The following is a 19,674-nucleotide window of genomic DNA, read 5'->3' on the forward strand; positions in this document are numbered from 1 at the left end:
CTGCACCCTTGGTTTTTCCAGGTTGCCAGCTTCTTCAGCTCTAAGTCTGTGATATATGAAAATTAAGGGGCTGGCCCCATGGCAGAGCAGTTACAGTTCCCCACACTCCACTTCGGCAGCAGATTTGTGGGTTCGGATTTGGTGTGGACCTACTCTACTTGTCAGCCACGCTGTGGAGACATCCAGTACAAAATAGAGGAAGACTGGCACAGATGTTAGCCCAGGGCTAATTTTCCTCAAGCCAAAAAAAAAAAAAAAAAAAGATGAAGACTGGCAACAGATGCTAGCTCAGGGTGAATCTTCCTCATCAAAAAAAAAAACCCCAAAAAACCTCAGGGAACTCACCACCATGTCATTCCCTGGGTCTGAGTTTCCTTGCTGATCTGCTTTCTTCTCTCTACCTTTCAAAGTCTTCTTATGTTTGTTTTATATACAATGTCTAGGGTTTTATATTTAGTGGGATGAATAGGGAAAGGTACCTCTACTTGATCTTTCTGGAAGCCTCCCTCCTTAATTTATAAATATAAATCAGATCATGTTTTTGACCTGTTTACAAGTCTTAATGGCTTTTCACTGTGCTCCAAGCTACTTACCACATGGACTTACAAGACCCTGTTTTCTCCAACTCCAGCCTATTTTTCTACCCTCTTTCATGCCCTCACCCATTCACCAAGTTTCAGCCGTGCAGATTTCCTTTCTGTTCCTCAATCACCTCAAACTCTTTATTACCCCAGGGACTTCACACATGCTTTTACTTCTTGAATGAGCTATCTCTGATCTTTGCCTGCCTATATTCTTGTATCTCAATACAGTGCCTCAATCACCTACTCAGAGAAGTCTTCTATGATCACCTTAAGGAGTTTCCTCTCTCCCTCACCCAAGTTGTTCTCTACCACAACATTTTGTACATTTTATACCAGTATTTCTCATGATTTGCATTTATATATATATTTTTGTTTTGTTTTTTTGCTTACCAGTTAGTATATTGTACGTTTCCCAGTAGATTGTAAGCTCCATAGGGTCAGGAGCCATATCCATTATATTCACTAGTTTATCCATGGTGCTTAGTCCAGTCCCTGGTACCCAGTAACCATTTAATAAATGTCTGTTGAATGAATGAATGGAGACAAAACATTATACAATGTACAAAGTACATTACTATTTCATAATCTGGAAAGATGCTTATTTATTTATGAATTCGGTATGCATTCACATTTTCATATTATGAAATACACCCAAAATATTTTTGTATGTCTCTGTCATTGCACTTGCTACATTTTTTCAAAAATACCTATTTGTATGCTTTATTTGTCTACAGGATTTGAGGACAGCAACAGTGTTTTACGCATTTTAGTATTTATAGTGCTTAGCACAGTGCCTATACAGAGTAGATGCTCATGTTGAAAAACCAATAAATGATTGCTTGCATTGTGCTACAAAGTATTTGAAATAGTTCCTAAGAGAAACTAAACAAACCAAAATATTTCCTTTACTTAGACCATCAAAATAACTAAGTTTCCTTTCAAAATCAAGAAAATGTCAAAAGCAGTGACAAACTTAAAAGTCTCTCTCTTTCTGGATACAGTTCCTGGTCAGTGAGAATAACTGATTTGCTCCACTTGGTATGAACATCCTTAACTTGCCAATCTTCTTAGAAGTAAATAAGACCCATTTGAGAAAAAAGACAAAATCTGTGAAGAAAGAACGTAATCTTTCTTTCCGATTCCCCATCTTTATTTCTCTGTAATCTGTCAATTAGCCAAGGATTAAGCAACTGTCTCCTACCTTAAGCACTTTTCACACTTAAAAATTTTGATCTATAGAGATGTACCAGTTAACTTATAAACAGGACCTCTGAACTTACCTAGCACCAATTTTGCCAGTACACAGTTACCACTACCAAGTAAGACCGATAAATGTTCAGGTGAAAATGAACCTAACATCTTGAATATGAGGGAATTCTCTAAAATCTAGATGTTTAATAAATAAATAATGTTAAAGCTCAGAAGAAAGGGTTTAGATCAGGGTTTTGTTTTTATTCTGCAACATTAACACAGGGTTTTTATTAATTATGGGGTTATCTTAGGGATCCCCAACAATTAGGGAAAATGTAGTCTTTTCAAATTTGCAATTGAATTGCTGCTGCTGCTGCTGCTGATTTACTAGGCCAGGGCTGGACTGGCCTAGTTTATCCAGGCAGAAGTTCAGCAGAACTCACTCATTTTGGGAGTATTTATGAGCTTCCTAGATCAGATCTGTGACAAGTGGTCAAGCAGTACCTAAGCAGCAGCATGGTGGCAGCTGCTGGGTTGGCTTATTCTACTTCCATAGATTCAGCCAGTAAGGTGAAAACAGCCCCAAATGGATTTAGAAAGTTTCTATTTACATAGCAACACAAGATCAGCATGGTGTCAACTCCCCATGTCCCTAGTCCTATAGGATGATAGCAAACCAGAGTGGCCAGATGATAGATGACACAAGTCGTGGGTCATTCTGTCATTGAGGAGCCAACTCTAAACTACAGCTGAACAGTTGTTTAGTTAACCATTTAATAAATGTCTGTTGAATGAATGAATGGAGAAGCTGGGGTGAAGTAGAAAGTCCCATGCTTCACTGTAATCAGGGTGGGAGGTGAGAAAGATTGTCTTGCCATGTTCCAGGGAAAATCACAGGGCATTTTGCCAAGACATGTGTAAGACTGCGGTTGAGCATTGCCTACATTGCCTATGTAGAGATGTGCAAGATCACCAGAGTGCCATGGCAAAGCTGTTCTTCCACAATCTGATGAGGAGGGGAGAATTTCAAAGCCAGCCTAGTTTAAAAGGTGCCATCATTCTATAGGTAGCAAAAGCATAATCAGATAAGAGTAGGGATCATCATTAGTGTCCGGGATTTCATCAGAAAAGAGTATTGCAAGTGGTGGTGGTAAATTGGAGAATAGTTACCATGCATTGTGGAGCCATCTGAACAAGATATACACATGGGTGGGCTATGAGAAAGGATAGAAGGAAAATTGACTTGTAAAAAACTTAATGCCCTATATAACAGGCCTCCCCATTCTGACATCCAGTTTTTTCACAAATCTCAATAAGGATATGAAGGATATCCAAACTGACAAAACCACCAAATTTTCTCTTCTCAGTTCTTACTGGAATAATTTCATTTTTGCACTTCACATAATTTTCTACTCCTTCCTACCTGAAATTCTTTTTTTTCGCTGGGCTACCATGACACTGCCAGTCTCTTGGTTCTTCTTATAATTTACTTATTTTCTCTTTCTCTTCTGTGGGCTTCCTCCATTGGCATCTCACACTCTCCCTGTGTCATTCATATTCTTGTTTTACTGGTGACTCTCAAATCTATATCTTCAGCCCATGCTAAGTTTCACATTCCTATATGTGAATGCAGAAACTGCCTACTGGAAATTCCTTCTTGGCTGTCCCATATCTATCTCATGTTTAGAATGTCCAAAACAGAACTAATGTCTCAGATCACTTCTCTCTCCCAATTCTGCTCCTTCTATTTTTCATTTTTATTTTTTTTTGCTGAGGAAGATTTGCCCTGAGCTAAAATCTGTTGCCAATCTTTTTTTTTTCTTTGTATGTAAGTCACCACAACAACATGGCTACTGACAGACGAGTGGTGTAGATCTGCACCCAGGAACTGAACCTGGGTTGCTGAAGTGGAGCAAAGTGAACTTAACCACTAGGCCACCAGGGCCTTCTATTTTTAATTTTAGATCAAGAAGAAATAATTTACCCACTCACCCAAGCTAGAATCCTGGAAATCATTCTTGATATTGCTCTTTTCCAGCCTCTCATATCTAGTCAATCACTAAGTTCTTCTGAATATTTATTAAATCCATCCCCTTCTCTCCATCCCCACCTCCACTGCTCTATTTCTGATCCAAGTCATCACTTCATTGGTCTATTGCCACATCCTCCAAATTGACCCCCCATCCCATGTCTCTCAAATCTATGCTCTCCATGGCTGCTAGTCAATACGAAACAGAAATATATAAATATGACCAAGTCACTTCATTGCTTGAAATTCTTAAATGACTCTATCTTTTTAGGTTATCTTTTAGTTTGAATTTTTTTCCCCTGGATCTGGCTGTTGTCCACCCCTCCCACCTCATCTCTTGCCATCTCCTGCTTTTTCAACTCCAGCCATCCAGGTACCTCTACACAGTGCTCTGTAACTTTGCTCACACTGTCCTTCTGCCTATAAGCTCTTTTCTGCATTACTGCTTGGCTGTCATCCTTTAAGACCTAGAACAGGGGTCTGCCTGTGGCATAGTGGTTAAGTTTGCATGCCCCACTTCGGCAGCCTGGGGTTCACAGGTTCAGATCCTAGGTGCAGACCTAGCACTGCTTGTCAAGCCATGCTGTGGTGGCATCCCACATAAAATAAAGGAAGATTGGCATAGATGTTAGCTCAGGTCTAATCTTCCTAAAAAAAAAAAAAAAGACCTAGAATAGGTATTATTCCCTCCACATGGTCTTTTCCCCAGTTGTTAAGTACTCCTCTGTGCATAGTACTAGGCACATCTGTCATTGCACATACCACATTACCTTATTAAACTAAGTGTGAATGTTTCTGTTTCCCCTACCAGTCTACGAGCATTTTGGTCATCTTTGCATTCACAAAATCAAATAATTTTTCTGATCAAAGAATACAACTTGGGCCAGCACATTGGTAGGGTTCAAAAAATGTTTGTTGAATAAGTTTATATGCTGCTATTCATTAATGGCTGCTAAGTGCACCAGAAACTTCCCTGATGGGCTAGGGCTTAATGTGTTAAGAAAACTATGTTTCCTAATCTAGGTGGGCTCGGAGATTTTTATTAGACTGTGATTAATACAGCAGGGACTACCTGGAAAGAGCCCTAAAAAAAACCTATTGGATAACCTCAACTAGAGCCAATTTCTCTTCACTCGGAGATGACTGCTGAGAATCTTGGTCTGGAAACGACGTGACTTGATTTAATATAGTTTACCCTAGAGGCAGAACAGCAAAGAAAGAATTCTACTAATTTAATTCTGCACTCTGGGTACTTCTCCCTAAAAAGCTAAAGGTAGGTTTGGCCCAGGGCAGCACGGTGAAGGCCCATGTGTAGTTAAAGGTCTCTTCCTACTTGCTTCTCTGACTATTGGAGGCATGTTGAGATTGCTATCTGGCGGTTGGATACATCAGAAGCTTTGGTTCTTTATTCATAGCTCTTAGTTGAACTACACTGCAAGAAAATAAAAATATTGTTCCAAAAATTTTGCTGAGCTTTCTCTGGAGCAAGTTTAATATTTTGGTGTTGAGAATAATTTGTGTTTTATTATTACTAGTCTTATCAGAATTGCCTGGCTAATTTTTCTGATCAAGGTATACACAACCTATAGAACACCTGCTTTTGAAATTATAGAAAAGGTCTGGGCAGAACTAAGTGGAAAAAAGAGGGCTCCTATCCTTTCCTCTATTTTAGGACATGGACTACCATCATGACTGTTCTCTCTGTTGTCACTTCTCACTAATCATTCAAAAATGAAAGAGAAAAAATAATCTATAATAAAATACTACTCATTAAAAAAGCAAGAAATCTAAAAATTAAACAGTCATAGCAAAAACTATAAGCAAACTGGGAAAATCATCAGAAAGGGCTCTGCAAGACATTTTTTCTAAATGTTAAATAACTAAAAAACATTAAAATATGTCTTGCATGGCAAGTCTGAGGTCTGAAGCAGAACAAGCTTTGTATAGCAAAAGAAATGGGAAAAGAAGATTGAAGATTAAGGCCCCTTATAAAATAACCTAGGTTGGAAAACGTAGAGGTTAGAGATACTCAGTGTGTAGCTCCAGAAGAAACATTCATATTATTTACTCCTGTCTTTGGCTCCAAAGAGACAAAGACTTGAAGGTCCTTCTTCCAGTGGAGGGCTCCCTACGTCAGATCCATTGAGCACCGAGATCCAGTCAGACGACCTTTGTAAATTCCATATCTGAAGTACTTAGACTCACTTATACTACAAAATCTAAACTGAAAATATTTTGGTCAAGAGATTTTAATTTTTTATTGAAATCTAGAAGGAGAATAAAAAAGACAAAACTAACAATTGGATTAAAAGGATTTAAAGTAACTTATTTTGATATGGTTGCATATATCTCACAAATTTTGTCTCCAATTAATTAATATTTCTCCTCTGCCTGCTTCCAAAAAGAATCCAAGTCTGCCCCCAAATAATCAGTTTGGGTTTTATATCTAGACTGTTGAAGTATGTGTGACATCACTTCATTTAGTGCATTATGTTTTCATATGTATTTTATGACAACATACCTTTCCCCCTAATCTTTGAGATTGTATTGTGCATTAAGAGAAGGCAAAATTAAGCTGCCAAAGATTGTATATAATCATATTATAGTACTATACTTACAAAATTGGGGCAAGACATTAACATTTTGAATAGGCAAAAGAATATAAAAGCTAGTTTATTTGAAAAGTTGTGAGAAGAAAAATTCAGGAATGGGGCTGGCCCCGTGGCCGAGTGGTTAAGTTCGCACACTCCACTTCGGTGGCCCAGGGTTTCCACAGTTCGGATCCTGGGCACGGACATGGCACCGCTCATCAGGCCATGTTGAGGCGGCATCCCACATGCCACAGCTAGAAGGACTCACAACTAAAATATACGACTATGTACTGGGGGGATTTGGGGAGAAAAAAGCAAAAGAAAGAAAAGAAGATTGGCAACAGTTGTTAGCTCAGGTGCCAATCTTTAAAAAAAAAAAAATGCAGGAAAAATTTAGCCGAGTCATCTGGAATGAAGAGTAAGAGTGAAAGCAATGATGATTTAATTCTTTTATTTTTCTTTTCCTCAAATGAAGAATATTTGAGTGAAAAGCTAGTTATGTTCTGAACGAATTAAATGAAATAATGCCTATTATAATGCCAAAACTAAAGGCAAATTTTTGATTTTTCGTTTTGTAGGGAAAATCTCAAGGAGGACTTAGGACAAATATCTAAAGCCTTGGTGAACTCTCTTAGATAGTATAACTCCACATTCCCATTATGGCTCATTCTTAGTTCTTAGAATTATTTTTTTATAGTTATCTCAGGTGATTAGATTTAAACAATTCCTTACTGTAACAAAAATAAGAGGAGAACATGTACAATTTAATTCTGATGTAGGGTCTTCCTCAAAATTCTTTCTCCGGGATCTTTTTCTCTAACTTCTTTGGCACTGGTCTTTTCATGAAATGCATTCTCTCTTTTATTTTTACTGCATCCTGGTCTTTGGCATTTGTTTTGATTGATATTCCATTCATTATGCAAACAATATCTCACTTTAAACTTACTTGCAATATGATGTATAGTCTGGTTGCTTATCATGCAAGTCAAGTCAGGATATGCAGTTTGGTGTTTCAGCCAAATTTGACCACTTCCTACGTTCTCACAGTTGCTGGTTAGGTACCGATCAGGAACACTCATGGTGACTCTCAGACTCCTTTGTAGGTAACTTTCTGATGAGACGTATTCAGTAAACATTTAATGGATCTTCCCCTTCCAAAGTATTGTTCATGTTGTGACATTGATATAAACCTTCTTACTAGTTTTAAAAGCTCATATTCTTGAATCACCTTAACTTGGTTATTACAATCATGCATCATGACCTCAGACAAATTACTTAACCTCTTTAAGACTTATTCATTAATTTATTCAGCATTTGTTGAACTAAGTGTAATAGGCTCTGGGGATGGGAAGTGAATGTATTAACCAAGGTTTTCTCATCTGTAAAATGTGGCTAATGATGGAGCCGTTTTGAGGATAAAATGTACGTAAAGTACTTAGCACAGTGTTCAAATGTTTATTATTATTAGCAGCATTATTTTGATAAAATTGCTTTTAACATCTCCCTATGACTGTAACCTCTAGTGATTCACAACGCATCCATTCCATTATGTTTCTGAACATAAAGCTACTCTTATAAACGTCTGATGCCGGAAATGATCTTTTCTAGAAATATTGATGATGAAAGCACTCCAAAATACAATACTTTTCACACCTGGTTATCCAAGAGAAAATTGTAAATCACAACCATGACCTGGATTATGAAATGAAGGTGCTATACATGTATCCTCTGAGCATACACTATCTTCTAAGTTTCTTTCCAAAAATCCCCACATATTTTTAAGTTTGTATTATTAGAAACATAAACAAGCCTACAGACAGGCCATCTGAAGTTTGACTTGGTTTGTATCACTAGCCTGAAAACATCAAAATATTTCAACTACTGCGGTGTCAGCTCTTGTGTGTGTGGTGGGGGGGGGGGGGAGGGGAGGCCCGACGTCAACTCAAGTCAGTTGAGAAGAGTGGCAGTTCTGCATCTCATTCTACGGAGTTAAAGAAAACGGGTTACTGCAGGAACTAGCAGAACGTATTGACGTTACTGAAATGGTTATAGAAATAAAATGAGTTTCTTTTTTACTCAATGGAGCTATTGAGGAATGACGAAGAGAAATCATCTATAATGGTGGTAGAGAGTTTGCATCTACACTTTCGAGGATTATTTGTCGTTTAAAGCGAAGCCTCATCAGGCAAACCGTCTTTCACTCCGGGTTGCGTAGTAGCCTGGCTAAGATGTCTGCAGAACGTGAGTTTTGAAGAATCATGTTGCTTACAATTTGTCACATTTTAAATCCCAGGGTTCCCCTTCAGCTCTTACATAAGAACAGCTGGAAACAAAAGGCCATCCTCTAGCAGAGACCAAACCCCGCACAGCCCTCGAGGAGGCACGTGGGGCCGAAGCCGCCTCGGGAGCGCCCGGACCGGCGCCCGCGGCTTCGGGGCCCCGCGTCTGACTGTCGGGCCCGGGGCAGCACCGGGGGCGGCCGACCGCCAGGCCCCCGCCTCGTGCTCGCGGCGTTCCTGCTGGCGGCGCCCGTGCCGGTCCGCGCCGTTCCACGCCTCCGTCTCCGCGGCGAGCGCGGGGCTCGGGAATCACCTCGGGAGCCCACTCAGCAGCGGGGAGGGCTGCAACGAGGACAGCCCGGGCTCCCGCTGGAAGCCCGCGCTCGGGGTGTCCCCCTCCCCTCGGCGGCCGGGACGCAGGTACCTCCTCAGCAGCCTCGGCAGTCGGCGATCAACTGGTGGGCGGCCCGGCCAGGCCCGCCGCGGCCGCCGGGAAGCCCTTGCGAGCCGCGTTCCCGCCGCCAGCACCTGACTGACTGACCCGAGGCCGGGGCTCGCGCCGCCGCCGCCGCAGCTGCGCACGCGCTCCTCGCGCGCCTCTGTCCCGGGGCGGCCGGCGGGGCGGGAACTCGACGCGGCGCGCCGTCCGCACCTGCCTGCCTGACTCGCAGACCCCGGGCTCGGGCCTCGTGCTGGCGCGCGCACGCGCCTCGCGCGCCTGCCGTCGGTCCCGGGGGCGGGACCGCGCGACAGCGAGCAAGCGGGCGGGGGGCTCGTGGCGCGCGCGCCCCACACCCGAGGGCTGCGGAGAGATATTTTGGGTGGCAGGAGGCCCCTCGTCATTTCCGCCGGGCAGCTTGTCGTGCTGGGGGCTCCACTCCCGCGCGCGAGGCGAGCGGGCAAGTTGGTTGCGGGCGTGCTGCGGTGGCTCCTTCGCTTGGCGCCGCGACCCTCGGCAGCACAAGCCATGAACTGAAAGCCCGGAGGGACGGAGACCCGAGCGGAGCGGCGGAGCAGCAGCAGCAGCCGCCGCCGCCCCAGCGGGGACCGAGCAGAGCCGGCGCGGAGCCGCGACCCCGCGGCGTTTCCCTGCTGCTCGCCGCTCCCACCGCCGCTGCCCGCTGTTTGCTAAGACATTGCAACCGCGGGACCCGACACACAAAAGCCGCCTTCTCCGTGCCGCCCGCCCGCGAGGCAGCGCCCGCTAGGGACCCCACCTGAGGGCGGATCGGGCTGCTGAGTTCGTTTTGTGTCTGAGCTCCGCGACCCGCGCGGAACCGACCCGGTGCCCATGGCTCTGATCATGGAACCAGTGAGCAAATGGTCTCCGAGTCAAGTAGTGGACTGGATGAAAGGTAATGTCCGCGGTGCGCAGGGCGAGGCGGCCCGGGGCGCAGGGTCCCGGCGCGCAGCGGGGAAGGGGCGCCTGCCGCGGCCGAGCCCGCCCTCGGGGCTTCTGCTGGCCGATCGTGGAGTGGCGGGGGTCCTCCGGGGCTGGCAGGGCCTCGGGATCCCGGTCTCCTATTGTCCCCAGCCGGTGGCTCCCCCGCCGGAGAGGGGCGCGGAGAGCGCGGGGGGCGGCCGGCGCGACCCGATAAGAGGCTGGAAGCCGGGGGACGGAATCCTGGCGCATCTTGCCGGCTCCTGGCTGCCCTCGGCGCCCCCAGGCCTGGAGGACGTGGCGACCCTTGTCTCTCTCCTCAGGGAGGAACCCCCAGGGACCTGCTCCGCTGGTTGCCTCTTCCCGGGCCCCTTTGTTCCCGGGAAACCTGACCCCCCTTCGGCAGCCGCCCCTGCTAGGTGCCTTTTTCAGCGCTAACTCTCCGGTCAACTTTTAAGCCCGCATAATGGGGTCAGGACGCGGCCGCCCGGGTTTGGAACCGTGGAGCTCCCCCTTTCCCCCGGGTTGGGCTGGTGATGCTTGAGAGATGCGCTACTTTGAGGGAGAGGAAAACATGCTTCCTCTGGGACAGCATCCGCACTGGTATCCGTGGGTCCCTCCTGCGCATCCCCCGCGTCCTTTGCCTCCTCCTCTGTTGGCCAGTTGAGGCTTTGGACCTCACGGCTTTTTAGTGGGGGCTCGACCCCAGGTGCAAGGTGATGCGCATTCAAGCGCCCCCTCATTTCTTCCATCTTGAAGGCTCTCCCCTTTTTTTCTCTGGCAATTTCTAGTAACCATACTTATCGGCACTCGCCCTCCTAGTCGCAAACGTGGGCTTTTTCTCTAGTCCCTGGGCTTTCCTGCCTCACTATCTCCCTCTGTTGTCTGAGTTAAGGGGCCTGTAGAGGACCCCCCCTCCTCACTGCCACTGCCTCCCCCCACCAAATCCCCAAGATTCCTTAGATTTTGGGAACACTGACGGGATGGATGGGATGGAATAAAGGATTCCTGGCCACACTTGGGAAATGTTAAATCTTTGCTTATGGTTATTCCTAGGCACAAAACTCTAGCTAGATTAGTCAGGCACCAAAGGCTTATTTGTGAAAATGCCCGTTCCGAAGATGAGAGAACCCCTTCTTAGGGTTTGCATAGCAGGCAGAGTTTCTAAGCTCAGGTACTTCAGAACGAAAGGTGGGGTCGAGGAAGTGATTGAGAACGACAGGGAGAAACTCAGTTTCTTTTTCCTTTTTTCCCCCGAATCTTTTTGGCCTCTTGCTTATTCTTGTGGGTTTTCCTGTATCCATTTGCTTTTCTTTTATTCCGTTACTTGCCCCTTTATTCTTCATTTACTTCGTTTTTCTTTTCTAATATGTGGAAAGTGCTTTGTAAGTGCAAAGCACAGTACAAATGAGTGTATTGAATTAACTCGAATTCATTATTTATCGACTGCCCCCGTGTGCGATACATTGTGCTAAGGTGCCATGGGTGCCATGACTAAGACAAAGTCCTGCAGTGGCTCATCTTTTCTTTTTCTTCTCTTCTCATATTTACTATTGAAATTCTACTTTCCTAGGTTCCCACCAGTTCCTCCCCTTAGACTGTCAGATAACAGACAAACATCTGTCTTCTCCATTTCTCAGTCATAAAAGAAAGAGCCAGGGTATATGCAAGAAGCAAGAATGCTCAATTAAAACCCTTTCTTTGAATTTGCCTAAAAGATTACTTTAGTTTGAGTCTGTTACTGAAATGCTCAAAGAAAAGCTCTCTTGGCTCAATGGGAGTCGAATTACCTTCAGAGACTACCTCTTACAAGTTCCCATGATGCTTGTAGTGAGTGCTGCGTACTCCATCTTCTTCACCTCCCACCCTCCCAGTACATTCTTGCAGTTTCCCCCCTCTCTACAGTTTAGGTCCACTGAAGCAAGTGGAACATATGATGCACGTATTCTGACACACGTTGTTAGTTTTCCAGTACACTAGTCCTTCAGAAATCTCTCCAGCCTAAAATGCAGCTTCTTTAAAGTTGGGCTAACATCGTTAGCTATGATTTTAAATTATTGTTATCTTTAAGTTGAATAACTTATTTTCATACCTGTTGGTGATGCATTTTAGAGCTATTTGAACAGATCAGTGAGGTAGCCAAAATAGAATTTGTGTATCTTTGTACACATTAGACTGGAAGAGAATAATTGATGTCATTATCTGTATACTTCAAGTCCCAAACTGCCTACTGATGAAATTTCCATAATCTTCGTATAAACTTGACTTGAGATATTATCAGAAAATAAGATTTAAAAAAATAATTGGATGAAACGAACATTTCCTCAACTTGTAACTTTCTCTTGCTACCTTAATTAATTTTCCCTGCCTACCCTTTTCTCCAAATAAACTTTACAAAACACATATAAAAAATACTTTTCACCCTTTCCTCAGATTCAGTAATGTTTAAAAGTCGGCTAATTTAGGATGTAGCTTTGGAATGGCTAAACCTGATTTAGCATTGTATAATGTATAGTGTTCTAAAGGCAGTACCAAATAATGAACAGGACTTTTGAACAACTGCAGCACTGTGGGAGTTTTTCAAAGCATGCTCCTAATGTGACAGTTTCATCATCTTTAACATTTAAAGCAGATAGCATATGTTTTCAGCTAGTCACAGTGATAAGTAGTTAACGCTCTATTTAGTAAGGTACATGCTTTATGCTCTTTCTAGGGTATTTTTCTCTTCACTAAACAGAAAAGGAACCAGTAAGCATGTAAGAATAGCATGGCCATATATTTATGCTTCTTGACAATTTATAGAAGTGGTATAGAAACTCAGTCAGCAGAAAGGGATATGAAGGAAAAAAGAAAAAAAACAGGCTGACAAGATTATTAAGCTTTGGTAGCACATATTCAAGATTATTTATGAAGGACCATTTATACATTGCAATTCATTTTGATCTATTACTTGTTATTAAAATATATTTGGAGGAGACATATTTTAAATTTATGTATTAATTACTAGTAAAGATGTAAGGGAAAACTTGCAATTTTTTTATTTGCTTACCCCCCCCACTCCACTATTTGTAAAATCTGAAACTCACTGAATTTTCAATAAAAATTTGATGTGTCCCAGTGTCAGTGTTAGTTCCAGTAAATATATGAATTCCTCATGAATCAGTAAAATACACAGTTATATCCCAGATTATCTTGATAGTACTTCAGCCTATTTGGAAATATCTTCTAGACCTTCAAAAATAATTTTAAAAATTAATATTATAGAAATATCTTTTGAGAAAATCAAATACTGATCATTTAGCATTTGAAACTAACCTTTTTCAATTGGAAATTGCATTGAGTACTCTTGTAGTTTTGACAAAATTTTAAAATGTCAACCTTTTTATAGTAAAGAAAAGCAAAGCAGTTACTGGAAAAAGCTATAGGAAGAAAAGTAGGCCAATAACTGTTTCTAATTTTTGCTCAGTGTATAACTCTAAAATACATTATTTTTCAGCTCTTATCTGTTCACCTGCAGGGCCTGGAAGTATTTCATAGTCTGCAGTTGTTTGAGTCTACTTTTTTCCTCACTGAAATATAGCAAAAACCTTTGAACACTTTAGGCCCCTATTATTAATTTTATTATTGATTTACCTTGTCTGTGTCACACCCAATAATTCCAGTTTTCTTCTCACACTTTGAAGCTGTATCAAAATATCCACATGACTAAGATAAAGTTATTTTCCAGGACCAGCTCCCTTCATGACATTTTTCCAATGATCTTTAATCCCTTTCTGGATCGAATAAAATGGAATATTGTTTTCAGAGTCAACCAATAGGCCCCACTTTGCTGGTCTTCTCTTATGATCTCTATGACTTAGCTCCATCCACTCTTGTATTATTATGATTCCTAAAATAATCTAAATTTTTAAGATAGCCTCTTCTCAAACCATCCCTCAATTAACTGCTCTGCTCTCTCCTGTTTATTATAAACCATTTTCTTTAAGAAGCATTCACTGACTTCTAATTTCTGTCCTGATGACTCAGCCATCTTGAGGATGGAAAATGAAATACATTATTTTAGGTATAAAAAACAAAGATAAAATCAACATTTTGCTTATAGCCCTACAAAAGAGGAAGATGCAGTGATGAAATAAGATCTATTTAGTATAAAAGTTAAAGACTATAAAGGAGAATGTATCTGATAATGTTAAGAGGTTTTCACAGGTACGATGCTCTTCAGTAATTTTTTCGCCCTCACAGGACCCAGAGCCGAGGTTGAAATTTATCTTAATTAGATGAAGGAAAATGTCAAAATTTTGAGTTAAACTGTCTTGAGGGAAAGATTGGACATAATTTTCTGGCAGAACGTGAGAAGTATGCACCAAAGGAAAAAAAATATGTTAAATGATCAAATTGGTCCTAAATTTTTGAAAATTTAATCTTTTTCCTCAATTGCAATGTCACTAATCACCAACAGTCACCTACTTTGGATTTGATGTTTTTAAAACAAGCAGCCTTGTCATTTTACACAAAGAAGAATTTTACCTTTTTGATATTTAGAGTTTAGATGACAGGAAACATCATTTTATTTATAATGTCATTAACGTTTGCTCTCCAAGGTAACACTCATGATTTAGTGCAGTTTAGGAAGAAAAAGTGTACTTATGTAGAGGCATTCTGGTCCTTAGATATTATTTACTCAGTAGTACTTCTGCATGGAAGGTGCTTTAATGGATTGTTTTAAATAAATTCTTTTCTGCTTTGGGGAGATTAAGTCTCTGTAAGGGATGTTAGTATATTGACAAACCTATGCCTTGACAGACACAAGTACGAACTAGTACATTTGGTAAATTTTTTAAAAGTTTGCATTATGTTTTCAAGCACCAATGGAAAGATAGTAAGTCAGGCGGAAATCCATGGGGAAGGTGGGGTTTTAGCAACTAAACAATTTGTTTAATTAAGGCATATTCTAGAAGGGATGTATTCTAAATGTAGAGGCACAGCAAGAGACTCTAGAGTTGAGATGGGATGCTTAGCCAGAAGGGTTGTGTCTAGGTTTGTCTGGTTGAAAGAGCGAGGTGGGCAGTAGAGGGAAAGTGAGGGAGAGGCCGTGAGTAGGTGGCACAAGAGTACAAGAACAAATCTGCATTTCACAAAGACAATAAAACTCTCATCGTGTCCTGAGTTTAAATAAATACCGCATTATAAAACTTTGGCTGCCAAAAATAAGCCCACAAAGAATGTGTATTGAATTGGTACAGCTGTTTCAAATCTGTTTCTCAGGAATAATTTGGAAATAATGTTAAAATGAGTTATTTTGAAGATTAATTACATCATTAACATTATGTCGTTGGATATTTAGAATTTTACTGATCCAAATTCTTATATGAAGAATGAAGATAAGGTTTTAAATATTGATGTTGATCTTAAAGCAGTGATAAATTATCAGTTTCATTTATAGCAGAGTGACCTCACATTAGGATTTAATTTGTTCTTAATGACTTTTAGCTTTCTATAAGACTTCCCCACAGCACCTCACACATAAGGCTTATTGTGAAAGATGAAAAATTAGCTTCCATAAAGGGTACTCGAAGGATGGATCATCTGTACTAGTTTAAAAGGGAGAGGGGGAGGGAGGGTAAGTAATTTGAAAAAAAATGGAGTCTAAAGCTTTTTATTTTTTATTACTTTGTCATGGTTTAGTGTCTGGCTAAAGAACAGCAAATATAGTCTTCAATACAGGATCATTGTGTTGAATAACATTCAGTGAGTGAATTCACAGTTTTCATGCATAGCATAAGCCTGTGCTCCCTAAAATGGTACATTTCTGTGGCTGTGGAAGCCAAATGATCAAAAGAAGCCGAAGAGTTAATTTTTGCTAAGTATTTTAAAACATTTTTATATTAATACAAACTTAGATATTATATTCATGGTGTAGAAAGCAAAATTGGCATGATTTTTAAGATGAGACCAGAGGCTTAACAGGAATTTTAGGCTTGCAGCAGGCTGTGAAAGCTGCCTTTCCCAGACCTCCCAGGGTTATGAGTACGCTCCATTCAGCAATTATGGATACATCAGTGGAAAAGTTTGAGAAGTGGTGGTTGGGTTTAGAAAAGGTAAAATTAATGTACTCTGCTTCCTCTTTTTCTCCTTTTGCAGGGTACAAAATGTTATCTTTTCAATCAAGGTCATGATAATTATAGCATCTTACTTTGTTTGATCCATAAACTTGTAGTGAGGATGAACTTCTTGATAGTGATTCTCATCTGATCCTATCCTTTCACTTCTCACCCCCAACAACTTAAAAAATTCAATGGCTTCTCACTGTTTTTAGGATAAAGATCAAAGTCCTTAAAATGGCCATTAAGACCCTTGAAGATTCGGCTGTTGCCTGCGAGGTAAGCCTCATTCCTAGCACTAGCTACACTGGCCTTCTTTCCTAGCACTAGCTACACTGGCCTTCTTTCGGCTCTGGTTGCCCGGCACTGGACCTTTGTACTTAATGTGTTCTCCCTGACCTCTTTGCTTCACCCAGTTAACTCCTACTCACCCTTCCGATCTCAAGCCTCCTCTCCTCCACCGAGGAAAAGCCTTCCCGATTCCCCATATGACATCAGATCCCAGTTATGCGCTCTTCTGCTACCTTGTATACTTCTTTGTCCCATTTGCCAGTTTTATTTTTACGTTAATTTGTATGGTTATTTGATGAGGGCAGAGAGGCCATCTTTTTTGCATAACAAGGCATACGAAGGTATCTGCTGAAAAGTAGGCGCTCAGGAAATACTTGTTGAGAGAAGAAATAAAGTTATTCACAGATTATTGGTCTGTCAGCAAATCTGCTTTCCTAAATGACAATGTATGTAAAGTCCCTTATAAAGCTCTAATGGCTACCTCAGTGCCAAGTTGTATATTTTGTGCCAGAATACAGTGGAAGTGGAGTTGCTTTATCCATTTTTCATAGTTGTGTTGCTCTAGCCAATTCAGTGACCTAAATCATGGTTTAGATTCATTTTGTTAAGAAATATTAATAATGTCAATGAATCCATAACACTTCTATGTTTATGCTATAAATATTATAAATATACTATAAATATTATTTGCTAACGTCACTTAACAGGCCAACACAATAGGCAAAAGTTACTTTAAAAATTAAAACCTATCCTTTTTCTTAAGCATTTATTTTCTTTCATTTAAATTTTCTAGTTGTTTCTTCATTTTGGTGTTTTTAAAAGAACTTTATTTTGAAACGCATGGTAGAGTGAAATTGATAAAATGCCTTGTTCTCTTAAAAGTAAAAAAAAGGTCATATGAGAAATTAAAATGTTTTTTTCTGTTGTGAGAGGGAAAAATTCTTTATTTGTTAATTTGGAGGATAAAATGGAAAAACAGTCCTTTAGCTTAATGAGACCATTATCTTCTTTATTATATTTAATGTTGTATTTACTTTCTTTTTTTGGTGAAGAAGATTAGCCCTGAGCTAATATCCTTTGCCAATCCTCCCCTTTTTTCCGCTTGAAGAAGATTAGCCCTGAGCTAACATCTGTGCCAATCTTCCTCTATTTTTTGTATGTGGGATGCCTCCACAGCATGGCTGATGAGTGGAGTATGTCCATGCCTGGGATCTGAACCTGCGAATCCGGGCCACAGAAGCAGAGCACGCAGAACTTTAACCGCGTGGCCACAGGCCTGACCCCTACATTTTTATTAATAGGAATAAAATTAAGATATTTAAAGATGCATCTTAAATCCTCATTTCTTATATAATTTTTCATCCCTCCCTCTGATTTTGGAAAAGGAATTTTAATTTTTTAAACTAAATATAAATTTATTTGGATTAATTTTTGAAGGGCAGTCGTTAAGAACCTGCATGGAGTTATTGTAAAAAATAACTTGTTGAGTACAGGTGTCTCATGAAGTTTTGTGAGTTACATGCTACTGTATAATCACTATTAGGCATATTATAGAGATTTTTCTGATAAAGCATTCCCCTTCCCCCAAATTTAGAATGGTTAAAATATAAATCAGAATAAGTAAAATTTTTGAGACCTTCACATAGGTATTACAGTCTGTTAACTCTTAGTAAAACACCTTCAGGCTTAAATGTTCTAGTTAGTACTGAAAAACAATGGGTTGCAATTGTGCCCTGATTTGAATTACAAATAACTATTCAACAAGATAGAATTTTTTAAACTTAAAGATGTATTTAATTTCTTGTTTGATTTCAATTTAAATTACAATCATTAATTCTAATAGAAGTTTTCATTATCTTAATTTCACTCTTGCAGTTTCAGGAAAGAAAGGGTTGTGGGTATTTGCATAAATTCATTGAATTTTAAATTTTACTAAAGTACAGTAACTGCTGTTTTAGTTTTCTGTGTTCATCTATTGAATATTTTGTCACAACATAAAATTGTTTTAAAAACCAAGATTTATTAAATAAACCAAAACTCACAATGGCATTAACATGTTATAGTTTGCCGTGATAAAAACCTTGTTACATAACTAGTATCAAATATAGCATGATTGTCTGTTTTATATTTACTTGACATTAATGTTCTTGGAAATTAGTCTTATTAGGTAGCTTGGATAGTCATCTGATAAGATGATAGATAAGAAGAAACCACATTGTTAGTTGCTTTTAAAGTGTTGCCCAATATCCTTTTGTTTGTTTGTTTGAACTTTTTATTTTGTTTCAGCTACATCTGCTATTTTTAAAATGGGCTTGCAACATGTTTTTTGAAGTAATATCTACAATAAATCAATGGAAGGCTGGCTTAGATCCTGGATTTTACTTTTTTCAACTTGTTTATGAAAGATTATGAAAGGATCTATTTTCTAGCAAGTTGTTAGACTTATAATATAATTTATTAATAAAAACCTTTGAAATACTATAGCCTTAAGTAATTAGCTGAATAATTAATTTTAACAATATTAGTTGAATTCTTTTTATAATTTTGGTATGTTTTATATGTGTATATGGGAATTTATTTCATACCCTTTTTTTTCCCCCAACCATCCACATTATTTTCACAATGTTTCATAATCCTGGGGACTTGTGATTTTTATTTTTTTTCGTGGCTGAGCAGAAAATTCACATTTTAATTTTGTATAATTCATTTATGTTTTGGCTTTCAAAACAAGCCCCTGGGCTATTAAAAACATATAAAAGAGAAAGTGTTGTAGAGTTTTTGCTGACGGTGCTCAAAACAGACATGTAGTCAGTCCAGTTGCTAGTTTTCCTCCCTGCCTGCTGGAGCCCACGTGGAGACCAAGTCCAATGTGGTGTAGAGCCAATGCGGATGGCAGGGTTAGGTAGGTACTCCTTCCCCATTTCCCTCCATGTTGGGGCCCAGGTGAGTTTTGTGGCAGTCTCATTGGCGCCAGTATTGATTAAATCAATGGCACGAGGTTTCCTTATCTAGAAGGCTGCTCCCTTGCCCTCCAGCTGTCAGACTAGAGGCTTTCAGTTTGATGTTGTATTGTCACATGCAGAGAAGCTCATTCTATGGAATATTTAGGGCTAGATAACTTTTCTTTCTGGTCCTTTGAGGTAATGCTTTAAGTATACTTATGGTAAAAACATGTTAATTCAGATCCTCTTTATTTGAGATTTGTGATAATTTCAGGGGACTGCTGT

The 19,674-nt window shown here is 40.3% G+C and overlaps 1 protein-coding gene across 10 annotated transcripts in view; it reads left to right on the forward strand.

The window, feature by feature from the left end:
* The first annotated feature begins 8,598 nt into the window (after positions 1-8,598).
* CNKSR2 (connector enhancer of kinase suppressor of Ras 2) overlaps positions 8,599-19,674 on the forward strand; it is a 256,308-nt gene continuing 245,232 nt past the window's right edge. For 6 of the 10 annotated variants that reach the window (XM_005614035.4, XM_005614036.4, XM_070257232.1 and 3 more), the window contains exon 1: positions 8,752-10,029. In XM_005614035.4, the coding sequence (XP_005614092.2) occupies positions 9,966-10,029 (64 nt within the window). In that variant the 5' untranslated portion in view covers positions 8,752-9,965. Of the gene's footprint in view, positions 10,030-19,674 lie in introns of all 10 variants that reach the window. The other 4 variants (XM_023633518.2, XM_070257233.1, XM_070257235.1 and 1 more) reach the window with 2 other exon arrangements.

Source organism: Equus caballus, chromosome X (genome assembly GCF_041296265.1).
Source record: "Equus caballus isolate H_3958 breed thoroughbred chromosome X, TB-T2T, whole genome shotgun sequence".
Classification (NCBI taxonomy): Eukaryota; Metazoa; Chordata; class Mammalia; order Perissodactyla; family Equidae; genus Equus; species Equus caballus.